We start from the raw sequence: 24,386 nt of genomic DNA, 5'->3' as shown, positions 1-24,386 counted from the left end.
TTTGCCATGAAGTGATGGGACCAGATGCCATGATCTTAGTTTTCTGAATGTTGAGCTTTAAGCCAACTTTTTCACTCTCCTCTTTCACTTTCATCAAGAGACTCTCTAGTTCTTCGCTTTCTGCCATAAGGGTGCTGTCATCTGCATATCTGAGGTTATTGATATTTCTCCTAGCAATCCTGATTCCAGTTTGTGCTTCATTGTGCTTCCAGTCCAGCATTTCTCATGATGTACTCTGCATATAAGTTAAATAAGCATGGTGACAATACACAGCCGTGACCTATTCCTTTCTTGATTTGGAACCAGTCTCTTGTTCCATGTCCCATTCAAACTGTTGCTTCTTGACTTTTATACAGGTTTCTCACAAGGCAGGTCAGGTGATCTGGTAGTCCCATCTCTTGAAGAATTTTCCACAGTTTGTTGTGATCCACATAGTCAAAGGCTTTGGCATAGTCAATAAAGCAGAAATAGATGTGTTTTTTTTTTGGAACTCTCTTGCTTTTTAGATGATCCAATGGATGTTGGCAATTTGACCTCTGGTTCCTCTGCCTTTTCTAAAACCAGCTTGAACATCTGAAAGTTCACAGTTCACATATTGTTGAAGCCTGGCTTGGAGAATTTGAGCATTACTTTGCTAGTGTGTGAGATGAGTGCAATTGTGTGATAGTTTGAACTTCTTTGGCATTGTCTTTCTTTGGGATTGGAATGAAAACTGACCTTTTCCAGTCCTGTGGCCACTGCTGAGTTTTCCAAATTTGCTGGCATATTGAGTGCAGCACTTTCACAGCCTCATCTTTTAGGATTTGAAATCGCTCAACTGGAATTCCATCACCTCCACTAGCTTTGTTTGTAGTGATGCTTCCTAAGGCCCACTTGACTTCTCATTCCAGGATGTCTGGCTAGGTGAGTGATCACACCATCGTGATTATCTGGGTCGTGAAGCTCTTTTTTGTACAGTTCTTCTGTGTATTCTTGCCACCTCTTCTTAATATCTTCTGCTTCTGTTAGGTCCCTACCATTTCTTTCCTTTATTGTGCCCATCTTTGTATGAAATGTTCCCTTGGTATCTCTAATTTTCTTGAAGAGATCTCTAGTCTTTCCCATTCCATTGTTTCCCTCTATTTCTTTGCACTGATCACTGAGGAAGGCTTTCTTGTCTCTCCTTTCTGTTCTTTGGAACTCTGCATTCAAATGGGTATATCCTTCCTTTTCTCCTTTGCCTTTCAATTCTTTTCTTTTCATAGCTGTTTGTAAGGCCTCCTTAGACAACCATTTTCCCTTTTTGCATTTCTTTTTCTTGGGGATGGTCTTGATCACTGCTTCCTGTATAATGTCATGAACCTCCGTCCATAGTTCTTCAGGCATTCTATCGGATCCAATCCCTTGAATTTATTTCTCACTCCCACTGTATAGTCATAAGGGATTTGATTTAGGTCATACCTGAATGGTTTGGTGGTTTTCCCCACTTTCTTCAAGTCTGAATTTGGCAATAAGGAGTTCATGATTTGAGCCACAGTCAGCTCCCGGTCTTGTTTTTGCTGACTGTAGAGCTTCTCCATCTTTGGCTGAAAAGAATATAGTCAATCTGATTTCGGTATTGATCATCTGGTGATGTCCGTGTGTAGAGTCTTCTCTTGTGTTGTTGGAAGAGGGTGTTTGCTATGAGCAGTGCATTCTCTTGGCAAAACTGTTAGCCTTTGCCCTGCTTCATTCTGTACTCCAAGGCTAAATTTGCCCGTTACTGCAGGTATTTCTTGACTTCTTACTTTTGCATTCCAGTCCCCTATAATGAAAAGGACATCTTTTTTTGGGTGTTAGTTCTAGAAGGTCTTGTAGGTCTTCATAGAATCATTCAACTTCAGCTTCATCATCATTATTGGTCAGGGCATAGACTTGGATTACTGTGATATTGAATGGTTTGCCTTGGAAACAAACAGCATTCTGTCATTTTTGAGATTGCATCCAAATACTGCATCTTGGACTCTTTTGTTGACTATGATGGCTACTCCATTTCTTTTAAGGGATGCTTGCCCACAGTAGGAGATAAAATGGTATCTGAGTTAAATTCACCCATTCAAGTACATTTTAGTTCACTGATTCCTAAAATGTCGATGTTCACTCTTGCCATCTCCTGTTTGACCACTTCCAATTTACCTTGATTCACAGACCTGACATTCGGGGTTCCTATGCAATATTGCTCTTTACAGCATCAGACCTTGCTTCTATCACAAGTCACATCCATAACTGGGTGTTATTTTTGCTTTGGTTCCATCTCTTCATTCTTTCTGGAGTTAGTTCTCCACTGATCTCCAGTAACATATTGGGCATCTACCAACCTGGGGAGTTCATCTTTCAGTGTCCTATCTTTTTGCCTTTTCATGCTGTTCATGGGGTTCTCAAGGCAAGAATATTGAAGAGGTTTGCCATTCCCTTCTCCAGCGGACCACATTTTGTCAGAACTCTCCACCATGACCTGTCCATCTTGGGTGGCCCTACGTGGCATGGCTCATAGTTTCACTGAGTTAGACAAGGCTGTGGTCCATGTGATCAGATTGGTTAGTTTTCTGTGATGGTGGTTTTCAGTCTGTCTGCCCTCTGATAGAGGATAAGCAGCTTATGGAAGCTTCTTGATGGGAGAGACTGACTGAGGGGAAACCTTGTCTTGTTCTGATGGCCAGGGCTATGCTCAGTAAATCTTTAATCCGATTTTCTGTTGAAGGGCAGGACTATGTTCCCTCCCAGTTATTTGACCTGAGGCCAAACTATGGTGGAGGTAATGAAGATAATGATGACCTCCTTCAGAAGGTCCCATGGATACACTACTACACTCAGTGCCCCTGACCCTGCAGCAGGCCACCACCGTCCCACACCTCCACCAGAGACTCCTGGACACTCACGGGCAAGTCTGCATCAGTCTCTTGTGGGGTCACTACTCCTTTCTCCTGGGTCCTGGTGTGCACAAGGTTCTTTTTGTGCCCTCCCAGAATCTGTTTCCCCAGTCCTGTGTAAGTTCTGGAGGCTCTGGGGTGGGTTAATGGTGACCTCCTCCAAGAGGGCTTATGCCATACCCAGGTCTACTGCACCCAGAGCCCCTGACCCTGCAGCAGTCCACTGCTGACCCATACCTCCTCAGGAGACACCCAAACACAGTTCTGTCTCAATTTCGATTGGGTCTCTGGGTCCTGGTGCGCAAAAGGTATATTTGAGCCCTCTGAGCATCTCTGGCAGGTATGGGGTTTGATTCTAAAGGCGATTTCACCCCTCCTACCATCTTTCTGGGGCTTCTCCTTTGCCCTTTTGATGACAAGAGGGAAGGAACCAATTTCATGTTGCAGCTAAGTGTTTTATAGCTTACACAGTCCCTTCTGTGTAAGTCTTCTATCTTGTAGGTTAGGTAGGATATAATTCTAATCCAGGAAAGAAATCAGAATCAGAATCAAAATTAGAAGAAAGAGGGGGGAAAAGACAGAATCAAGATAGAAATAGTGGAGAGATAAATTTTGGAGTTGGTCGTCTGAGCCTTTAAAATTTTTTTTCCTGAAAGAGTAAAGGTCAGTGTTATGATCATTATAATAATAGTATGTGTCTGCTTTTTGAGGTTGTTGTTCACTCATTCAGTCATGTCTGATTCTTTGCAACCCCATGGACTGTAGCAGGCCAGGCTTCTTTGTCCTTCATTATCTCCCTGAGTTTGCTCAAACTTGTGTCCATTGAGTCAGTGATGCCATCCAACCATCTCATCCTCTATTGCCCCATTCTCCTCTTGCCCTCAATCTTTCCCAGCATCAGGGTCTTTTCCAATGAGTTGGCTCTTGAAATCAGGTGGCCAAAGTGTTGGAGTTTCAGCTTCAGCATCAGTCCTTCCAAAGAATATTCAGGGTTGATTTCCTTTAGGATTGACTGGTTTGATCTCCATGCAGTCCAAAGGACTCTCAAGAGTCTTTTCTGAAATTAATAGGCTTTGATTTATTAGCTGTGTGAGAAGTAGATGATTTTCTTTTTCTTTCATTTTTAAATTTATTTATTTATTTTTGTCCATACCAACTGGCATGTTGGGTCTTAGTTCCCCGATCAGAAGTCTAACCCACACCCCCTGCATTGGAAGCATGGCATTTTAACCTCTGGACCACCAGGGAAATCCCAAGAGTAGACTATTTATAAGAAATATTGATCATTAAAATATTAGCATTGTGATCTTTTAGTGAAGTTCAAATAGTATAGAGGTTTCTTTCTTCAGTTGTCCTTGGGGAAATTAAACTGACGAAAGGAACTTGGGGAGATCCTCACATGTCGGGATTTAGGACTTTTTGAAAGACAGGAGCTGTGACCTGTAATTATGCTTCTTCTGGTGAGAAGCTAAGCTAGTTCCAGGCTGAGTCATAAACAAGGAAAACAATCATTACCTTGACACTGAAGAGCTTTGGCTGCCCTCTGCCCAACACCCAAGACACGCATATGCTCTGGCCGACATGTTTTCAGTTACCACCTACATCAACTAGATCAACATTTGTCCCCACATCTCTTTCTAAACTACAGACCTATACTTTCAACTCACAACTCCTAATCCACAAGTCGATGCCTCACATGTATCTCAGAGTCACATATGTTAAAACTCAACATACCAGCCGATCCCTGTCAGCATCACACACTACCCTCTGCCTCAACACTATGGTCAGACCCAGGTACAGCATGTTACATATGTCCCATATTTCAACTGATCACTAAAACAATTCCCAGACCTCTTCCCTTCCCTGCCTGGTACATTTACCCTCACCACCATCCAGCCTGTTGCCCATCTTGCTATCCTTTTTGGATAAACTCTCTCATCCTCCCAGCATAGAAATTTATTTCCAGTATAATTAACAAACAGTGCTTAAATTTATTGGATTCTCTACAGACTCACCTCTGCTTCATTACTATGCCCTTCCTCTATCATCTCTTACCTCTATTAGTATAATTAGATCAAAAAATGCCCTCCCTACAGCTAGTCTAGTCTATTCAATCCCTTTGCCACACTGCGTTCTGATTGACCGTTCCATGGCATAAATCTGGACATTCCACATCATCCAAGACAGTAGCCAAGCAACAGTAGTCCCTCCTCCCTTGATCATTAGGGCCCTGGAGACTGTGGGAGGCACTGGGAAACAAACTGCAATAGAATCAGCCTCTGGAGATAGTGGGTTCTGGGCTTATGTTGACTTTGAAATATTTACATATTGGAGAAGCACAAGTCTCTGACAGGGCTTGGAAATTAGGAAGCAAGGATAAAAATGAATCACTGTGCTGGTACACCTGACCTTCTGGTTTTTCACTTTCACTGAGTCAGTTTCCTCACAGCAGGAGTAAAGGCCACCAAAAGGCCCCTCTAATACATTCTCTGGAGGAAACATTCTGAAACTTGGTTTTACATGAATTCTCAGTGATCAAGATTCAGAGGTTGTCTTAGGAGCACATAGGTCTTCCTACAGGGGTAATTTTAGCTTCCTCGGGGGAGAACTTTTATCCTTTGGGGGAGCTTCCATCCCAGACCAAGCTCCAGAAACAGTAGGCTGCTTAATATGCTGGAATCTGTGTAATCACTGATTCCAGGGGTGGACAGGTGGCTCCATTTCTTTGAAGAATCCTGGTAGATGAAGTCCCAGGGCCCGCTGGGGTTGTGGGAGAATGAGTCTCATGAAGTACTGGATGTGTTATGACCTATAGAAGAACACTTTAAGAAGACCAGTGCTTCAGTAGGAAGAATCTTATCTCCCACACGAGTGACCCAGGTTTGATTGCAGGCCAAAACAATTTTTTGTCTTTTTTTCCACCACAGTGGCTTCATTTACTACCTCTATTAAGTCTTTATTGCAAAGGCAATTCTCATCTATGCCAAGATCCAACAGGTAGGAGCAACACAGTCAGCTGAGGAAAGGGAGGGAAAGAATAAATGGTCAGTGTTTGGGGAAAGAAATGACTGAACACTGTGCCTTGGGACTGGGATAGGTCTGTCATCATGGAAAGATAAATGTCTGGTGTGAGTTACACAGCTATTCCTATGGGGTGCATCTTCCAAGGCAGGAAATGAGTTCTGGTGTGTTGCTGGGACATGTAACATTTAGAGCTAAAATCCTTGCCACACTCTGTGTATCACCTCTGACACCATGACATCACCCACTACCAAATGAGTGGCCTAGAATATGAAGAATACTTTTACTGTGTATTCTCTCTTTGGAAGCTAGCTTTGGAAGATCAGAAGACTTCTCTCCCTTGTCATACCTATAATATTCTGATTTTCTCTTGTCATGATGCATGTAAATGTACCCCTAAGAGATTTCAGGAATATAGAGGAGGTCTCATCCTATCCTTTAGGTTGCCATTGCATAAACTTTTCTTGAACATCCTATATATTACATTGGACCAGAAAGATGAGGAAGCTGGTCAATAAAGACATTTCTCTCAACAGGTCACTGCACAGGTCATGGCTCAGTTGGTAAAGAATCTGCCTGCAATGCAGGAGACCTGTGTTCAGTTCCTGGGTTGGGAAGATGCACTGGAGAAGGGAACAGGTACCCACTTCAGTATTCTGGCCTGGAAAATTCCGTGGACAGAGGAGCCTGGTGGGCTACAGTCCATGGGGTCGCAGAGTCAGACACAACTGAGGGACTTTCATACAGGTCACCACAACATCTCAAATGGGTAAAATTGTACATTAATTTTTGGAATCTACTATCTGAGAAGTCAATTGTTCATTTTGAATGCTAATTATTTACCTTTTCTAACTGTCTATCAGACAATTACAGATAACAGAGGAGTATTCAGAACTTCCGGCTAATTATTAGGTGGGTACAACAAATACAGAACAAAAGCTGTTTAGAATGAGAGAGAAACTGAAGTGTGGGAGAAGCTCTAGAAAGTGCTAAAGCCAGTCAAAACCCAATCAGCTTTCATTGATAACCACTCAGTTAATGGCAAAACTCCCTGATTTACCACATGGCCACTCCTCACAGATGAGTCTACATCAAGTGATAATGTGGACAGTTCATCTGCCAAAACAGAAAACGTGTCCTCCTTATCTCTAATCTGTCTAAATCTGCCAGCTCAGAAGGCTGAAAGTGCAAGAGAGAAAGACCTCTGCTTCTTTGATACATGTACAAGAAACACAGGATGGGAAAATGGGCATCATCAGTCTTGGTGTTCAGAAAAGACACAATTAAGAAGAAAGAAGGGATAATGTTTGAAGTTCAGTGGAGTGGCAGAAGACTGTTGTGTTGCTGTGTCCTGTGCTCAGGCGTGCCTGACTCTTTGCAACCCTTTGGACTGTAGCCCTCCAGGCTCCTCTGTCCATGGAATTTTCCAGGCAAGAATACTGGAGTGGGTTGCCATTCCTTCTCTAGGGGATCTTCCCAACCCAGGGATCGAATTTGCATCTCCTGCATTGCAGGCGTATTCTTTAAGACTATTCTGGTCCAAATACCTTCTGCTGATGGCCCAGTGATAAGTAAAGCAGTTGGCATCAGAGAAGCCACATAAACGACCATTTGATTCACTATGGGCAGCAGAGACAAAAGAGCAGCTGAAAGCTGGGCAAGAGCAGGCAATGAGTTTGGCACCACCATCCATCTATTCATCTGCATGCCAGAGACAGTGTCATCCTGGGTTGATTTTTTTTTTTTTCCTACAGTCTCCCCTGACTCTGTGGCCAGGCTTAGATCACAAAATGGTTTAGGCCAAAAATGGCTTCTCTTATGTCAAGAAAGCTATGCCTGGTTTTCTTTTTCCAGGCACCTCCCTACCCTATCTGCTTACTCTGTGAAGTTTTGCAACAGATATTGGTTCCTGGGACATGGAGTTTAAAAGCCAGCATGGCTCTACTGTATCTTGTTGCCGTACACCTCACACCAGCTGTCCAAGACTAGAAAGTGAGGGGCAGAGAACCAGGATAATATATCTTGGGTGACAGTGCTGACTGCTACAAGGACTATTCCCACAGAAGAATGATGCCTGAGGTTGGCTTGCAAGGAAGCTGTAGTTCTTATCTTTTATCTTTCTGAGTAGACTGATGCCATATGTGGCCTATGAAAGCCTTAGGGTTCTGAATGTTTAGTTGCAGCTAAGAACTAGCTAAGAAGGACTGATTCTGAAGCTGAAGCTCCAATATTTTGGCCACCTGATGCAAAGAGCGACTCATTAGAAAAATCCCTGATACTGGGGAAAATTGAAGGCAGGAGGAGAAGGGGACAACAGAGGACAAAGATGGTTGGATGGCATCACCAACTCAATGGACATGAGTTTGAGCAAGCTCTGGGAGATGGTGAAGGACAGGGAAGCCTGGCGTGCTGCAGTCCATGGAGTCTCAAAGATTCTGACATGACTGAGCCACTGAACAGCAGCTTTCCTGGTGGCTCAGCAGTAAAGAATCTGCCTATTATGCAGGAGACACAGGTTCAATCTCTGGGTCTGGAAGATCCCCTGGGGAAAGAAATGGCAACCCACTCCAGTATTTTTGCCTGGGAAAATCCATGGACAGAGGAGCCTAGGGAGCTACAGTCCATAGGGTTGCAAGAGTCGAACACAACTTAGCAACTAAACCATCAGCACTACCAAGAAAACTCCCTAAATGAGCAAAATTCTTCCAAATTTTCAATGAAGACAAATTTTTATTGAGGTATAATAGACATACAACATTATATTAGTTTCAGGTGTCCAACATAATGACTCAATATTTGCATATGTTGCATTATGATCACTGCAATGTCTAGTTAACATTAATCACATAATTTTTTTCTTGTGATGAGAACCTTTAAGATTTACTCTCTTAGCAACTTTCAAATATGCAATACAGTACAATTAACTATAATTGCCATGAAAGTGAAAGCTGCTCAGTCATGTCCAACTCTTTGTGAGCCAGGCCAGAATTCTCCAAGCCAGAATACTGGAGTGGGTAGCCTTTCCCTTCTCCAGGGGATCTTCCAGAACCCAGATCTCCTGCACTGCAGGCAGATTCTTTACCAGCTGAGCCACAAGGGCAGCCCAAGAATACTGGAGTGGGTAGCCTATCCCTTCTCCAGTGGATCTTCCCAACCCAGGAATTGAACTGGGGTCTCCTGCATTGCAGGTGGATTCTTTACCAACTGCGATATGAGGGAAGCCTCATGGTTGCCATACTGCACGTTATATCCCAATGGCGTGTTTTATAATTGGAAATCTGTGCCTTTTGACCTCCTTCACCCATTCTGTTCACCACTCACTACCCACCTCTGGTGACCACCAATCTGTTCTCTGTAACTGTAAGCCCCCCTCTTTTTCTTTTAAGGTTTTATGTAAAAACCCAAACAAACTTTTTGGCCAGTCCAATACATACAAGTGAGATCACATGGTATTTATCTTTCTCCATCAGACTTATTTCACTTAGCATAATGTCCACAAGGTCCATCCATGTTGTTGCAGATGGCAAGATTTCATATCTTTTTATGGCTGAATAATATTCCTCTGTGTATGTGTGTATGCTGAATTTTCTTTATCCATTAATTTCTTGATGGACAATTATAGTTTCCACATCCTATTATAAATAATGCTGCAGTGAACATGGGAATGCATGTAGTTTTTTGAGTTAGTATTTTCAGATTTTTCAATTGTTTCATAAACAATATAGACATAACTGCTTTACAGTCTCTATGATAACTCCAATATCTCTAATATTTCAAGGGTTAGTTTCTAAAAGTCTGTCTTAGGACCCAAGAAACCTAATCTCTGGCATTTCTATCATAAAGCCTGTTCAGTAAGTCGTGCATTATTTAACATTGCATCTGGAAATGGTTACCATTCCTATCTGGATGGTTATCTCATTTCCTGCTTCAAAATATCTAGAAAGTATGGCTTAGGAACACATTCTCAATTTTTAGGTGAAAAGTAGTCTTTGAAGACATCAAACACAATAAAATACTCCCTTAAATGACAGTGAAGTATATGGATTGGGAACCAGGAAAGGAAGAGTGTTCTCTTAGGAGGTAGCAACATTGATAGAGGAGTTGAAATGCCACCTACCCCTCATGTCCTACGTAGGAGGGAAGTTCTTGCCTTATCTAACCAGTAGATGGAGCTACCAAGATGAAAAATAAATTTTGGTCTGGTTCAATTCTTTTCTGACCCAGGTGCTCCTGAAAATATGAAAACATTTCACTCTTTTTTCATTTTTTGTGTTTCAATATTGATGGTTTCTTTTGATTTGTCATTAAGCCCACTTTTAAGTCAAAATCTTTCAATATTGGCAGTTTCATATGGCTCAACATAATAGACTAACCTAATGAAAAAAGTTCAAATTTGCTTATACACTGCTTTATATATATATATATTTCAAACTTTTCCAATTTACTTCCATTGACACAGTATAAAAGTATCCTTTTTCTTTCATTCTTTCCAACTTGATATCATCAATAATTTTTACAAACGTGAAGAGGAGGTTGTGGGAACTCCTATTTCACAGCTGGTCAGTCAGAAGCACAGGTGAAGTGGGGGGCAGTCTTGTGGGACTGAGCCCTGGCCATGTGGGGTCTACACTTTGAGTAGTTAGTATCAGAATTGCTTATTGCGGCGGTGGGGGGCGGAATTCATACATCTGGTATCCGAAGTGTCATGAGTAGGGGAAATAATTTTTTTCTTTTAGTATGTATGAAAGAAAAAGCACCCTTAAACTCACTTACCTTAGGGAAGAAGGAGAATGCCACAAATCTGATGCTGGAAATGGCCTTTCCCCACGTGAGTTTTCTGAACTGAACGAACTGCCATCTATTTGAGCTAGGATAAAATATTCCTAACCAAAACAGGGAGAATAATGATATGATCCCAGGAAGTCCTTGCACTCCTAGGCCTCTAATCTTATCTATTTCATTTGGTTTCATAGTTCATAGTTCTTGAAACTGTAGAGACAGAACTGAAGGCTGGGCCATGTTTGGGGCAGTGATGTCTCTATGGTTGAACTAAGGCTTGGAAATAGAAGTGAGATCTAGCGGATTGAGTGTAAAGGGGAAGAATATGGCTGTAACTAAGAACCACCTCAATCCTCCCTGAGTTAGCATTTGTCATCCTCTTACTTAAACTGCTCCTAAGAATTTTTTACAGATGTAAATTCTCCTAATGCCTCTTGTGAGCATCATGACATACATTGATCATTAAATATTAGAGACTACTCTCTGCCTTAGTTAAAATGATTGCTCTTTTTTACATGAATTCAAACTTACATCCTCAAATTTTGGAAATTATAGATGCTTACTAGAAAAAAAGTATTTCATCCTTCCAGGTTATGAATTTCTTTCATTCCTTTTCTGTAACAATACTTCTTCCCCCATATCTTCCTGGTCAGTAAAACACATTGACTCATTTTCAAAGCAGCAGCTGTTTTGCTAGAAAGCAGGAACTGTAAGGGATGAAGAAGGTACTGTTATAATCTACTGGTAAGAATGCAAAGGAAATCAAACTGCCTGGTTTTGAATCCTGCCCCTACTTTTTATAACCTTGGTCAAGTTACCAAATTCCTCTCTGGCTAGTTTTGCTTATAAAATGGAGAGAACAGTGTGTCTACTCATAGTTTACAGTGAGGATTAAATGAGAAAATACATATCGAGCATGTTTTCCTGGCATATAATAAGCACTCTACAGCTACATGAAATGATGATGATAACAGACAACCTAACAATCTTTCCAAAGTTGGGGTTTGGGGGGTGGAATGTACATTTTGTTTGGCAGAGCAATGCTGATTCTAGGACTGCATCTATGGGAATAACAAGTTGACTATTTAAAGATAAGATTATTCATTGCAGTGCTGGTCTTAACAGTAAAACATTAGAAATAACATTTATGAAGAGACGTTAGTGAAATAAAGTATGGTACAGCTACACAATGGAAAACTTTGGAGACAAAATAGTATAATAGTTTGGAATACAGACTTCGAGAGTAAACTGGAGTGAGCTGAGGCTTCTCCCATCTCTCCCAGAACATCTTGAGTTATTCTTAGACCTTTCTTTCTTGCTTTTCATTCTATAAGTCAGCTATAGAGCTATAATAATTTCAAAATCTCAGTGGCATAAAACAGTAAGCATTTATTTCTCACTAGAAATTTGCAGGGCAGATGGAGCAGCTCTACTTCAGGGCTAGGATAGCTCCACCTCACAACAGAGCTAGTTAGCCAGAATACATTCTTATCATGACAATCACAGAAGTATAAGAGGATGAGAGACAATACGTGAAGCTTCCTAAGGCCTAGGTTCAGAATGAACACATCTGTTTCCATCCACGTTTCATTGGTCACTGAAAATCACGTGGATGAGCCAAATCCAAGGGTCAGAGAAATACCCCCAGCCTCTCATGAAGCTGTAGAGATGGGGTAGATTCGAGGAGCGATAAGAAATTGGAGCCAGTAATTTAATCTACGTTATTTGTCATCATTTTAAATTGTCTGTCTGTAAGATTGCTACCCAAGTCTCTCTTTGTACTCGTTGAATTCATCCTTGTTTCTGTTTAGTTTACTTTCTCTCATAACAGAATACCTAAAAATTTCTTTGTATCTTTGCAACTCTGACTCAGGAACGAGCTCACTTTGGTGGCATAAGGGCTTCCCATATGGACTCTGAAACTCCCTCTGAGGGATATTTCCACCCATATATATGAGTTATTTTTCTTCTCTATAGTACTCACATTAAATATTGAATTTCCTTGGATTCAGCCAAGATAAATATCCCAAATTCATATTGTCTTTTAGGGGATGGCTTTTTTAAAAACCAAAATAGGATATTAAATCCTGCATGTTTTTCCAGAGGTACAGAGGCTGGTTTGCACAGATGAGTAACTCTTCACATGCCTCATCAACACTGATATAGATAATCTGGATTCAAATGATCAGGTTTTGAAGGCATTAGCCAGTCTTTGAACCAATTTTTTTTTTAAATGGAGATTTGCCGTAGTCTAGCCCCAAGAAACAGAATTGGCGGAGAGAGAATATAATCAGAAGAGAATGTCAAAACTTTAGCCCTTCCCTTGGATTCTATAAATTCCATAAACCCAAAATCCAGAGTGTCAAACTGGGGAAATGAGCCTAGAAGTATGAAAATGAGATCATGCCTCAAGAATTAGGGATGCGTTTCCCAGAAAAGGAGCATGATGAAAAGCGGTTTCCTTCCTCTTTTCTAATCTTGACTCCAGAACCCCAAACAGAAACTTTCATGCCTTGTGTGTTACAGATTTCACTGTTCCTGTCAGATTGGAGATGTGGCTCATGATAGCTCTGATCCTTGGGGGTAAGTTGGGTTTAGAAAGGGGTAACTAGAAGGCTCTGGCTGTGGGGACTCAGGACTTTTTGTCTTCCTTTGGTATCCTAGGCTAGAACTCATGAGTATGGAGACAACTGTTTCTGTGCTTCCATGGTTTACTCGTGTCTATTGTATCAAAAAACTGGGGAGGGAAACTCTGAGGTAACAATAAGCCTGGAAACAGGATGTCAAAATAAAGCCCCACGAATAACCATCTGTAGGCTGTTCATTATCACCTGTACCCGATTTTGGAAAAGTGGGTAAAGAGAAACTCAAGAGACCTAAATTCAGTCCACGTTAATTGTTTCCTCAATTCTCCCTTCCTTGTCATCTCCCACTGACCAACTGATGTCTCTGTTCTTTGTCTCTTACAGCTCCAGTTGCTGAGCAAGTGGGTGAGTAACTCAACTTCCTTTCCTGTCACAGAATGGGTCCCCTTATTCTAAAGAGAGTAGAGGGAGAGGACAGAAAGGAGAAAGATTTATAAATGATGTAAAATTCCCTATATTCAGAGTATGATTGTGACCAAATCCTGGTTTTTAAGGTTTCTCTGTAAAATTTTCCAAATGCACCCTGATCTCTTGATTAAATGCCTAAAAAATGTGTATATAATAATAAGAAAGGACCAAAATTGCAAAAGCATAGATGTAGTTCTGCTGTGTTTTCCAATACCCCCCACACCATTCCCCTTTAGACGAAAACTATTTGTTTTTTACTTCTCCTCAGAAAAAAATAAACAGGTACTGAAGGTTTCAAAGTGTAGAGTTTGAACATAGATTTCCAACACAGATGCTAACTAAAGTCTGAGGTTAACCTTCAGAGACAGAACAGTACAGAAGATAGGAGAATCAGCTCCAGTCAGTTTGCCCTAGTTTAAAACCATGCTTCGTGCTTACCGAGACCTAAATTAGTCAATTATTTCTCAGGAACTCCAAATCTCCAATAGCCAGATGCAGATTTAATAACATGAATAGAACTCTGCTGCAGGATCTGGATACTCTTAATGGTTAGCTTTTGTAGTTTTCTACTTGCCTATTTTTCAATCTGAGTATTGATACTGGATTTTTTTTTCATTGTGCTAGCCATATCTTGCCAGTTGCTCAGACTTCCCTTTTATTCCACTTGATCTTCTTCTTTTCTTTTAATCCCCAAGCAGACCCCACAAAGGCAGTGATCACCTTGAAGCCTCCATGGGTCAGTGTATTCCAAGAAGAAAATGTAACCTTATTGTGTGAGGGGCCCCACCGGCCTGGGGACACTGCTACACAGTGGTTTCTCAACGGCACAGCCATCAAGACCCTGGCCCCCAGATACAGTATTAACAGTGCTACATTCGATGACAGTGGTGAATACAAGTGCCAGACAGGCCTCTCAATGCTAAGTGACCCAGTACAGCTAGAAATCCACAGTGGTGAGTATGCATGGAACAGGAGGGCTAGAAATCACCAGGTCTTCATTGGTGTTTTCTCCTTCCTGGATGCCGTGTGTGTGGTGTGTGTGTGTGTGTGTGTGTGTGTCGCGTGCGCGTGTGTACCGATTTATCTGAGTATGCGTCTCAGCTCTATGTGTCTACCAGGTAAAAGTCAAGATACTCAAAACATAACATTAGGGTTCTTAAATTGTGCCCAACAACACCTCATCTAGGGCAGCTCTTCAGTTCAGTTCAGTTTAGTCGCTCAGTCGTGTCCAACTCTTTGCGACCCCATGAATCGCATCCCTGTCCATCACCAACTCCTGGAGTTCACTCAGACTCACGTCCATCGAGTCAGTGATGCCATCCAGCCATCTCATCCTCTGTCGTCCCCTTCTCCTCCTGCCCCCAATCCCTCCCAGCATCAGAGTCTTTTCCATGAGTCAGCTCTTCGCATGAGGCGGCCAAAGTACTGGAGTTTCAGCTTTAGCATCATTCCTTCCAAAGAAATCCCAGGGCTGATCTCCTTTAGAATGGACTGGTTGGATCTCCCTGCAGTCCTTAGGGTCTAAGTTTTAATCTAGATACCCTACTAAGACTTTATTTTTCAAAGTTATCTCTTTCTGTTGAAAAAAGTTATGCCTGCACACATAGTAAATAGTAATTCACAGAAATGAACAATCACATTTCCTTCCCACCCAAACCCCAAGTCCTGCAGTTATCTTCCACAAAAACGAAACTGTTAATGTATATGAACTCCCAAGTCTTGCAGTTACCTTCCACAAAAATGAAACTGTTAGTATATATACATTTGTTTTTAAAAGTGGTTGATAGAATACTCCATATACATCTTACACCTTACTTTTATCACTTAAAATACTTTGGCTGTCTGTTTATATCAATAGAAATCTACTTCCAACTTTTATAATTAACCATTATATTAGTAAACCTCTACTGTTTCCATTTTTTGCTTTTACAATCAGTGCCTGCAGTAAACATCTTTATACACATAGTCTGGGGCACATTTCACATATATTGGTAATATAATATTTTGGACATGAAATTACTGTGAGACTTTGAGAATTAAAAACTTTGGTGAATGGAAGCAGAGAAAACAATCTCCACCCACTTAAATCTGTAAGAGGTTCCTACTTATCAAGAAATGGAGACTGTAGTATTTTTTAGGGCAAAATGTTTCATTATTCAGGACAAATCATTCAGTTGGGTGATTCAGTTATTCAAAAGCAATGTTAAAACTTCTTTGTAATTATTAATCAAAAGTTAACTCATACTGGAGGCAGAATTAGATTTATGTAGACAAGGGTGCTTTTGGAGGAAATGTGCTTTAGCCAAGGAAATGTTGAGAGTGTCAGAGCAAATGCTAGGTGTTTCTTACGTGTCTCTTAAGACTCCGAGACTCAGTTCCTATGCGAGAGAGGTAAGGGAAGCTGACAGAACTGTTTAAACATGAGATTTTGTATAATTCAAGCAGAAGCAGAAACATTTCATAGTTCAAATAACAAAAGATGAGCTAGGGCTGGGAAGGGGCCATTTTCTTTGCTTCTGCACAGACTCTTGAACTTCAAACACACACAGAAGTCGCTAGTCGTCCGACTCTTTGCGACCCCATGGACAGAGGAGCCTAGTGGGTCCATGGGGTCACAAAGAGTCAGACACGACTGAGTGACTTTACATATATTATATATATTTTAATGTAAAACTTTTATTGAAGTATATCATGTGTGCTTGCAAGCTAAGTTGCTTCAGTCATGTCCAACTCTTTGTGACCCTATTGATCATAGCCAGAACATTTCTAGAATCACAGAAATTCCCTTTTGCCGATTTCTTGTCACTACCCTCAACACTGACTTCTAATACTGTGTATGTGCTCAGTTGCTCAGTCCAACATTTTTATACATGTCTTTTACTGTTGTTTTAGTTGCTAAGTTGTGTCTGATTCATGTGATTCTTTGTATATTCTGGATATATTAGGTAGCATTTTGGTCAAAATTTGTGTTAAATCTGGTATCAGTTCCTTGATGTGTGTTGAAAATTGCTTTGTGGCCTACTATGTGCTCATTTTTTAATCACTGTTGCATGTGTCTTTGCACAGGATGTGAATTTTCTTTTTTTAAGGTACATCATTCTATAAATCCTGAAATCAAGTCTATTAATTGTATCATTCAAATATTTATATCTTTATTAGTAGTTTTGACAGTTTCTGATGGAAGCATGTTAAAATTTCCCACTGTGTGTGTGGAGGCAGAAAGCAAAGGTGTCTGTGTGTTTGGGCAGTGCAGTCTTTGAGCACCTTTTGGCTGGGAATGAAAATATGGGAATAAAGAATGTTCATTCTATTTAGAAACACTATGGCAGCATCCTAGACTGTAAAAACCATACACCATATAGCACGGAATACCTGCCGTCCATTCTTAGATAAGTTCTGGAGGGAGGAAAAGCACTATTATCTCTTCTCCTCTTTCGTCCTGTAAGAACCTCATCCTCATTCAGCTAAGCCAACTGCCCCAAGGGAGATAAAATAAAGTAGGCCTTTTGGGGTATGTATGGAGATGAACATCAAAAGGGAGGGCTCATTTGATTTGGAGTTTGTTTTTACCAGCTATGTCACTGATTTGCACATATGTGAGCATTGACATACATACACTTACATACACTTGCCATTCTGTGTGTTTGTCTTAGTATGTGTGATACCATTAACAAATTAGTCAGGAGTTAGAATGTATTAGTTTTGTATTGCTGTGTAACAAATTGCCACAACTTTAGCAGCCTAAAACAACATACATTTATTATCTTTCCATGGGTCAGGAGTCTTGGCACAGACTGGTTGGTGCTCTGCTGAGGCTGCAGTCAGGGTGTTGACTGGGCTATGTTCCTCCTGGCAGCTCTTCCAACCTCCCATGACCATGGCAGGACTCAGTTTCTTGCAGTTGTAGGATGAGGTCCCCGCCATTTTACTGGCTGTCAGTTGGAGGCCAGTCTCATTTCCTGAAGACCCCCTTCTTTGTGGCCCTCACACAGGCCCTCTCACAACATGTCAGCTCACTTCTTCAGGCTGGCAGGAATCTCCTGCAGCCCAGTCAGCTAAGACAACCTCATATAATGTAACATCATGATAGGAGTGGCATTTCAGAAACTTTGCCATATTCTGTTGACTGGAAGTAAGTCATAGGTTCTAGCCACATGCAAGAATGTGACTCACTGGGGGCATTTTAAAATGCTGCCTACCACATAGAGTAAGCTGTTTTTGTCCCAACCAACTTCTGAGACCTGGAAAGAAAAAGTAAGAAGGGCCTGCTGGTAAAGATTACTTTTCTTCCTAGCAAAGCTAAAGATATTTGAGGAACAGGAGACAGACCTTAAATTCAACAGAGTTCTAAAGTTGGAACTTTACAAAGTGAAAAAAGATAAACCCACAGGGTCCAGCTTTGGCTTTCTTGTACCTCTGCCACCTTATACACACATTTTGTGCCCATATTTTCCAGATTGGCTACTACTCCAGGTCACTAGCAGAGTCTTCACAGAAGGGGACCCTCTGGCCTTGAGGTGTCATGCATGGAAGAATATGCCGGTGTACAAAATGCTTTTCTACAAAGATGGCAAGCCCTTTAGGTTTTCTAGTCAGGATTCTGAATTCACCATTCTGCAAACTAACTTGAGTCACAATGGCATCTATCACTGCTCGGGCGAGAGAAGGCGTCGCTACACATCGGCAGGAGTATCTATCACTATAAAAGGTACTATATCTAAATAGTCATAGAGCTATTAGTTATAAGAACCAGAAGAACCATCATAAATTATCACTTCAATTAGCAAGTGAAGAAAACTGAACTCCAGAGAGGTAAACTGCCTTTAAGAAGGCCACACAATGACCAGTGGCTGGGTTGGGAGCAGAACTGAGGTCTTCTGGGTCCCTGTCCATTGCTCTTTCCGGTATACCACAGTGCCCCATCACTAATTCCAGGAGCTAACGTCAAGGCCATGCCATAGTGGGAATCTACTTCACCCATTTTAGTTGCAAGGAACAGAGATGCACTCAAGGTAGGTAGGAAGATTATTAGAAAATAACTCAATGAAACTTAATAAAAATTCCATAGTAAGGAAGACATTAGGATGTGCTTATACTTTCCATCTATCTCCCAGGGACCACGTGGCCTCTCTGGTTTCACTTCCCTCTGAACATCTGCTAATTAAGTAGTTCCCTCTGTCCTAGTTTGCACGTGGTTCTTGAAATAACTCTTTCATGGCCTTTATCTTAGTAGTCATAACCACTAGCAACTTTTGTGTGTCTGAAAAATAGTTCATTCCTATGGAAAAAAAATTATTGTCCCAGATTATCTCTTTCTGTCTTTTTGACTGCACCACACAACTCGAGGGATCTTACTTCCCTGACCGGGATCAAACCCTGCCCCGACTGCAGTGGAAGCACTGAGTCCTAACCACTGGATCTCCAGGGAATTCCCCTCCAGATTATCTTTTGAGTCAGAAACACAAGTATTGAGTCACTGAACTGGCTGGGGGGTGGGGTGTTGTTGAGGTCCTTAGTGGACTGGAACCTGGTGGTCCGGAGTCGACAATAAGAAAGTAAAGGAGAGAAAGAGGCTGATATGCCTTGGTTTACACAGAAAGCCAATAAAGCTCCTGGCACAGGGCTTGCTCTGTTCATGGAGGCCTCAGGCACCCTCTCAATGGGGTGAAGGCACAGAGCACCTTCTTGAGAGGGTCTTAGAAGCCCGGGCAGGAAAGTGAACTCCGAGGGCCTCTGTGCTCCAAAGAAATAGCCTGAGAGAGAGAGAGAGAAAGAAAGAGAAAGAAAGACACAGGGACCAGAGCTCTGATGGAGCAAAGATGTTTTATTCAACATTGTGTAGGTATTTATACTGTCTTACAAGATAGCTATTTTCAGCAGAGATAAAATCAAAACTTACAAGTTATCAAGAAAACATGAGGTCATCCATATGAAAGAGAGTTGTAAATAACCACTTTTACCATATGGTTCATAAAAAGGAAGAGGGTACTTATTACTGTATAGAAAAACTAACGAAGGAAATGCCTGGATTCCTCAGTCCCGGGACAGGCTTGCCTCTCCTCTTAATTCCTGAATATTCAGGAATTAATAAGGAGCAGAGAATTCCTGACAGATCCAAAACAGCACACAGGAAGCCTCCTGTTAAATGCTTCCTGACAGGGTGTCAGTGTCCACTCCCGGTTAAACATTACCAGAGGGTCATATAATAAATGACATGGCTATTCAGTGAAGCATGAACTATGTAGAGGTATTCTCCCCAGAATAATATGGTCAAGCTAGTAACTGCAAGTATGTCTATGAGGAAATCCTAAGAATACCTCTCTGCTGAAAGTGGAGAAACTCTGTCTTATAGATATATTCTCTAGGGGCAGGTTTCCCAAAGGGGCTAGGAGTATATCTTCTGTTAAAAAACAAACAAAAGAACCTTGACACTGATGCAGGCCACCCTCTCCCTATCAACTTTTTCTTCAGAGCTATTTCCAGCCCCAGTGCTGAGAACATCCTTCTCATCCCCTCACCAAGAGGGGAATCTGGTCAACCTGAGCTGTGAAACAAAGTTGCCCTCAGAGAAGCCTGGTCAGCAGCTTTACTTCTCCTTCTATGTGGGAAACAAGACCCTAATAAGCAGGACCACATCCTCTGAATACCAGACATTCATTGCTAAAAAAGAAGACCGTAGGCTATACTGGTGTGAAGCTGCCACAGGAGATGGGAATCTTATCAAGCGCAGCCCTGAGCTGGAGCTTCCGGTGCTTGGTAAGTAGGAATGAGGGGAACTGACTGATATACAAGGAGACATGCCCTTCCCTCCTCTGGGACTGAGATCTCATGACACTTTTTTCACAGCCCACCCAGGAAAAAACCACGAACAGGTCTTTGCACTCTTGATTCAAAACTTCACTGTTCTCCTCATAAACTTCCTTAAATTTCCTTTCCTCTTTCTTTTCTTTCCTTCCTCCATTTATTTCCTCCCTTCTTTTCCTTTCTCTGTATTTTCTCCTGCCTTCTCTCTCTCTCTCTTCTGTCTCTCCTCCTCCTTTCTTCCCTCCCTCTTTCACCAATAATCTGATAAAAAATATATTGAATTCTTCCTATTTTATAGGTCTGGGGATATAAAGACACTAGGGTACAGTTTTTTTTTACTTCAGAGAGCTCACATGGTAGATTGGTGAGACGGGGGTTTTGTGGACTGCACATGAATACCTGCCTGCCACAGTGTCTACGTATGGCTGAGGTAGAGGGAATATGAGCTCCAGAACAAAGACTCTTTGGGGAAAAATGTTTATCTTCAAACTAAATTCTAATCTTTAAATGGCACAGATAGCAGTTGTTGCTGAAACTAGGAAGTAAGTGCACTGGCAAGGCCCCGGCAGTTAGGCTCTTACGAGGAGCATGCCCCCTGTCCATAACCATAGAGCCCAGCTCCAGCTAACACCAGCTCCTTCCTGCCCCCCAAAGCCCCAGAGTCTCCCTCAGGCACAGACATAGCAAGTCTCAGCCAACCTTCTCTTCCAAACATAATTCAGCCAGATCCCTCTGGTTTCTAAATAGCATTTATCCTCTGTTGTTTTCTTTTACAGGCCTCCAGTCAACAACTCCTGTCTGGTTTCATTTTCTTTTCTATCTGGCAGTGGGGATAATGTTTTTGGTGGACAGTGTTTTATGTATTGTAATACATAAGGAACTACAAAGAAAGAAAATGTGGAATTTAGAAATCTATTTGGACTCTCTGGACTCTGGTCATGGGAAGGAGGTACCTCCTACCTTCAAAAACATAGACAATTAAAAGAAAGCGGAAATGTCAGAAACAAGAACAACTGTAAGAAAGGACACACCAGGAGAAGCCCTGAGAGGGTGGACTGTGGCAATCATGCCATGGGTGCCCAGAGGTCCAGAGGCCCCTTCCCCTCTTCTCTGTGTAAGCACGGGGCACAAACACCCAAATGTTGACAGACATGAGAACTGCAACTCCCATGGCATCTAACTCTTCAATAAAGCAAATAAATGAGGTTGACTTCAATGGAAATAAACTGGAAAAGTTGGTAACAAGGATGATTATAAGACTTACTCTAAAGAAAAAGTTTTTTTAAACTTGGAAGTCAAGTCTAACCTGATTATCCTATTAAAATAATAAATTATTGTTATCAAATTATTATTTATGAGCAAGAATTTATTTACAGAGACAGGGTGGAAAAGTAAGTGTGTGTATATGTAAGAGATTAAGATAGAGAAAGAGAGAAAGAGAGAGGGGAAGGATATGAGGGAGACAAGAGGAAACAGTATAAACAAAAAAAAGAAGAACTATAACCCACAAATGAATCTGGGTGACTGAGAATGAGAGAGTTCATACTTCTTGGTGTCTGGGTGGTCCCTTGATGACTTTTCTGTATTGCATACACCTCAAAGAGATACAAGGAAGAGACTCATGATGAAAAATGGGTGTATCACTTTTGCCCTTTCCTTTGAGGTTTTCTCATAACCTCTCTGTGATCAGAGACTTGAGACTTGAAGCAGATGGAAGAGCACCATAGCCCCCTGCTTCCTTAGTCTGTGGACAATGAGAATGTCCTTCTCCCCTTCATCTTAAGAAAAAAAGTACAGTAATTGTCATCTCAATATAAATATAACTCCAACAGTTGTATTAAAAGAAATGGTCATAGATCATCATAGGAGCCTTATTGTTTACCCATATTTGGTCTTATGGACTGTGGAAACAGAAATTAGAATTGCAGGGAATTAGTTCCATAGGAAAGAGGCCCAAAGACCCTCTCTGGAGAGACTGTCTGTAGAAGACTCTAGACTGAGGAATTGGGAATTGAAGCAGGAAGTGACAGTCACACTCAGAGGAGACAGTTACATTCTACCCTCACTAGGTGGATGGAATTTCAGGAATAGGGCTCCCTGGAGACGGAAAGTTGGGGGTAGACATGGATACAGACCTGGCGGAAATTGTAATGAAGCTGATCATCGTTAACATATCTGGAAGTACTTCCTTCTTCCCCATGCTTTTCTTTTGTGCTTCCTATCCGGAGTTTTCCATGCTTGTATCGTTGCCACAGTATTTTCTCATATATACTTTAGTATACTTAAAAAATGGATCTGACTCAGTTAGTTTCTTGATTGAACAATCTGTACCTCCATGTACCCTCATTTCTAGTGTATAGCTGGAAACAGGCTCTTGGGATCCAGACGGAGGCACACCTGCCTGGTCCGCAAGCCTTGGTGCTGGGTCTGGTCGAGGTCTGATGCCGCCTCCCCCTTTCTCCAGGTGGGTGTACAGCCCTACAATTTCTCTACAGGGGTTAACTGCCGTCTCCCTAGCACTTGCCCAATCTCTCTAAGGGCTCACTCCTCTTTATTTTTATTCCATCCACTGTGGAAACATACAGAAATCACTGGCTCCTACTGGAGAGAGAGGCCCAAAGGACCTAGATCCCTTTTTTGTTCATCATCCTCCACCTTTGGTTAAAGCCTATGTATGAGGGGACCAGGCAACCACAGGAAGGAAAGTGAAAGATTCTCTAGGTCTGCTCTAGAGACAAATCAACAGGCATCCACAGGGAAACTTGACCTCATGGTCTCATATTTTGAATCACTAAATCCAATTTGTTTCAGACACAAAGACAAATACACTGATCAACTTGAATCTTCACACCAGTTTTCAGTTTGCAGGGAGAGGCATAGCTGAAAAAAGTCAAGAGATGGTTGCTGACTCCAGTCTCTGGAGCATGCATGATCACTGGAAAGGAGCCATTCTGTTTCCTGTGGTTTGTGTGCTACCATGTCAGTCTCATGCCCTTCTGTACACTTGAGATGTTTCCTGCAGGCAGTTCTCCAAAATGCCTCTGATTCTTAAAGGTTCCTCTGCTGTGTGTATTAGCATCCAGGGACACCCAGAAGTGCTTCTGTAAAAGCTGACATCAGCTTTTACTTACTAGAGGATATAGGAAGTATGTTTTACCAATTCCCTTCAGAAAGTGCATTGGAAACCAAGTTTAGGCTCCAGATCATGTGCAACAAATTCATTTGGCCACCATCTTGTCAACTAATAATAACTTAATGCATGGGTACATATTCAAGATTTATAATCAGATGTATCTTGGTAAACAAACCTAAGTGGTCTTTTACCACCTATAAAGACAAAAATTCTAGTAATTTTACTTAAATCTTTCAGAATTTAATATCATCAGGACAAATCAAAGTCTTACAAGTTTTTAACCCAATGCTTTTTTCAGAATAGCTAAGACTATTTATTGAATATTTAGTATCACATTATCTATTTATAATAATTTTTTTTGTTTTTGAATATATACTCAAATCCAAAATGTACAAAAATCTCCTTCCATCTCAGACTCCAAGCCCTTTGTCTTCGTCTGTTTGTGCTATTATAAAAGAATACCATAGGCTGGGTCGCTTATAGACAGCAGAATTTATTTCTCATAGATCAGGAGGCTGGGAAATCCAAGATCAAGGTGCTTACAGATTGATGGTCGACACCGAAATCAGATTGATTATATTCTTTGCAGCCAAAGATGGAGAAGCTCTATACAGTCAGCAAAAACAAGACCGGGAGCTGACTGTGGCTCGGATCATGAACTCCTTATTGCCAAATTCAGACTGAAATTGAAGAAAGTGGAGAAAACCA

General features: G+C 41.5%; 2 protein-coding genes across 2 annotated transcripts in view; one reads left to right on the top strand and one right to left on the bottom strand.

The window, feature by feature from the left end:
- LOC104987704 (myomegalin-like) overlaps positions 1-24,386 on the bottom strand; it is a 66,229-nt gene that overhangs the window by 31,504 nt on the left and 10,339 nt on the right. The window lies entirely within an intron of this gene.
- On the top strand, positions 12,942-21,893 carry LOC104987702 (high affinity immunoglobulin gamma Fc receptor I-like). Its single transcript, XM_010838746.1, has 6 exons — positions 12,942-13,271; positions 13,658-13,678; positions 14,440-14,694; positions 18,198-18,449; positions 20,213-20,497; positions 21,322-21,893. Exons 1-6 carry the CDS (start codon positions 13,241-13,243, stop codon positions 21,525-21,527), a joined length of 1,050 nt encoding a protein of 349 aa, XP_010837048.1. The 5' UTR covers positions 12,942-13,240; the 3' UTR covers positions 21,528-21,893.

This window comes from Bison bison, unplaced genomic scaffold (genome assembly GCF_000754665.1).
Source record: "Bison bison bison isolate TAMUID 2011002044 unplaced genomic scaffold, Bison_UMD1.0 scf7180017864104, whole genome shotgun sequence".
NCBI lineage: Eukaryota > Metazoa > Chordata > Mammalia > Artiodactyla > Bovidae > Bison > Bison bison.
Note: the sequence above shows the minus strand (reverse complement) of the source record. Positions and strands in the feature narration are given on the sequence as shown.

Coding starts and splice junctions, on each gene's coding strand:
- LOC104987702 (XM_010838746.1), top strand. CDS start 13,241: ATGTGGCTCATGATAGCTCTGATCCTTGGGG. Junction 13,272..13,657: donor GATAGCTCTGATCCTTGGGG/GTAAGTTGGGTT, acceptor TGTCTCTTACAG/CTCCAGTTGCTGAGCAAGTG. Junction 18,450..20,212: donor AGTATCTATCACTATAAAAG/GTACTATATCTA, acceptor CTTTTTCTTCAG/AGCTATTTCCAGCCCCAGTG.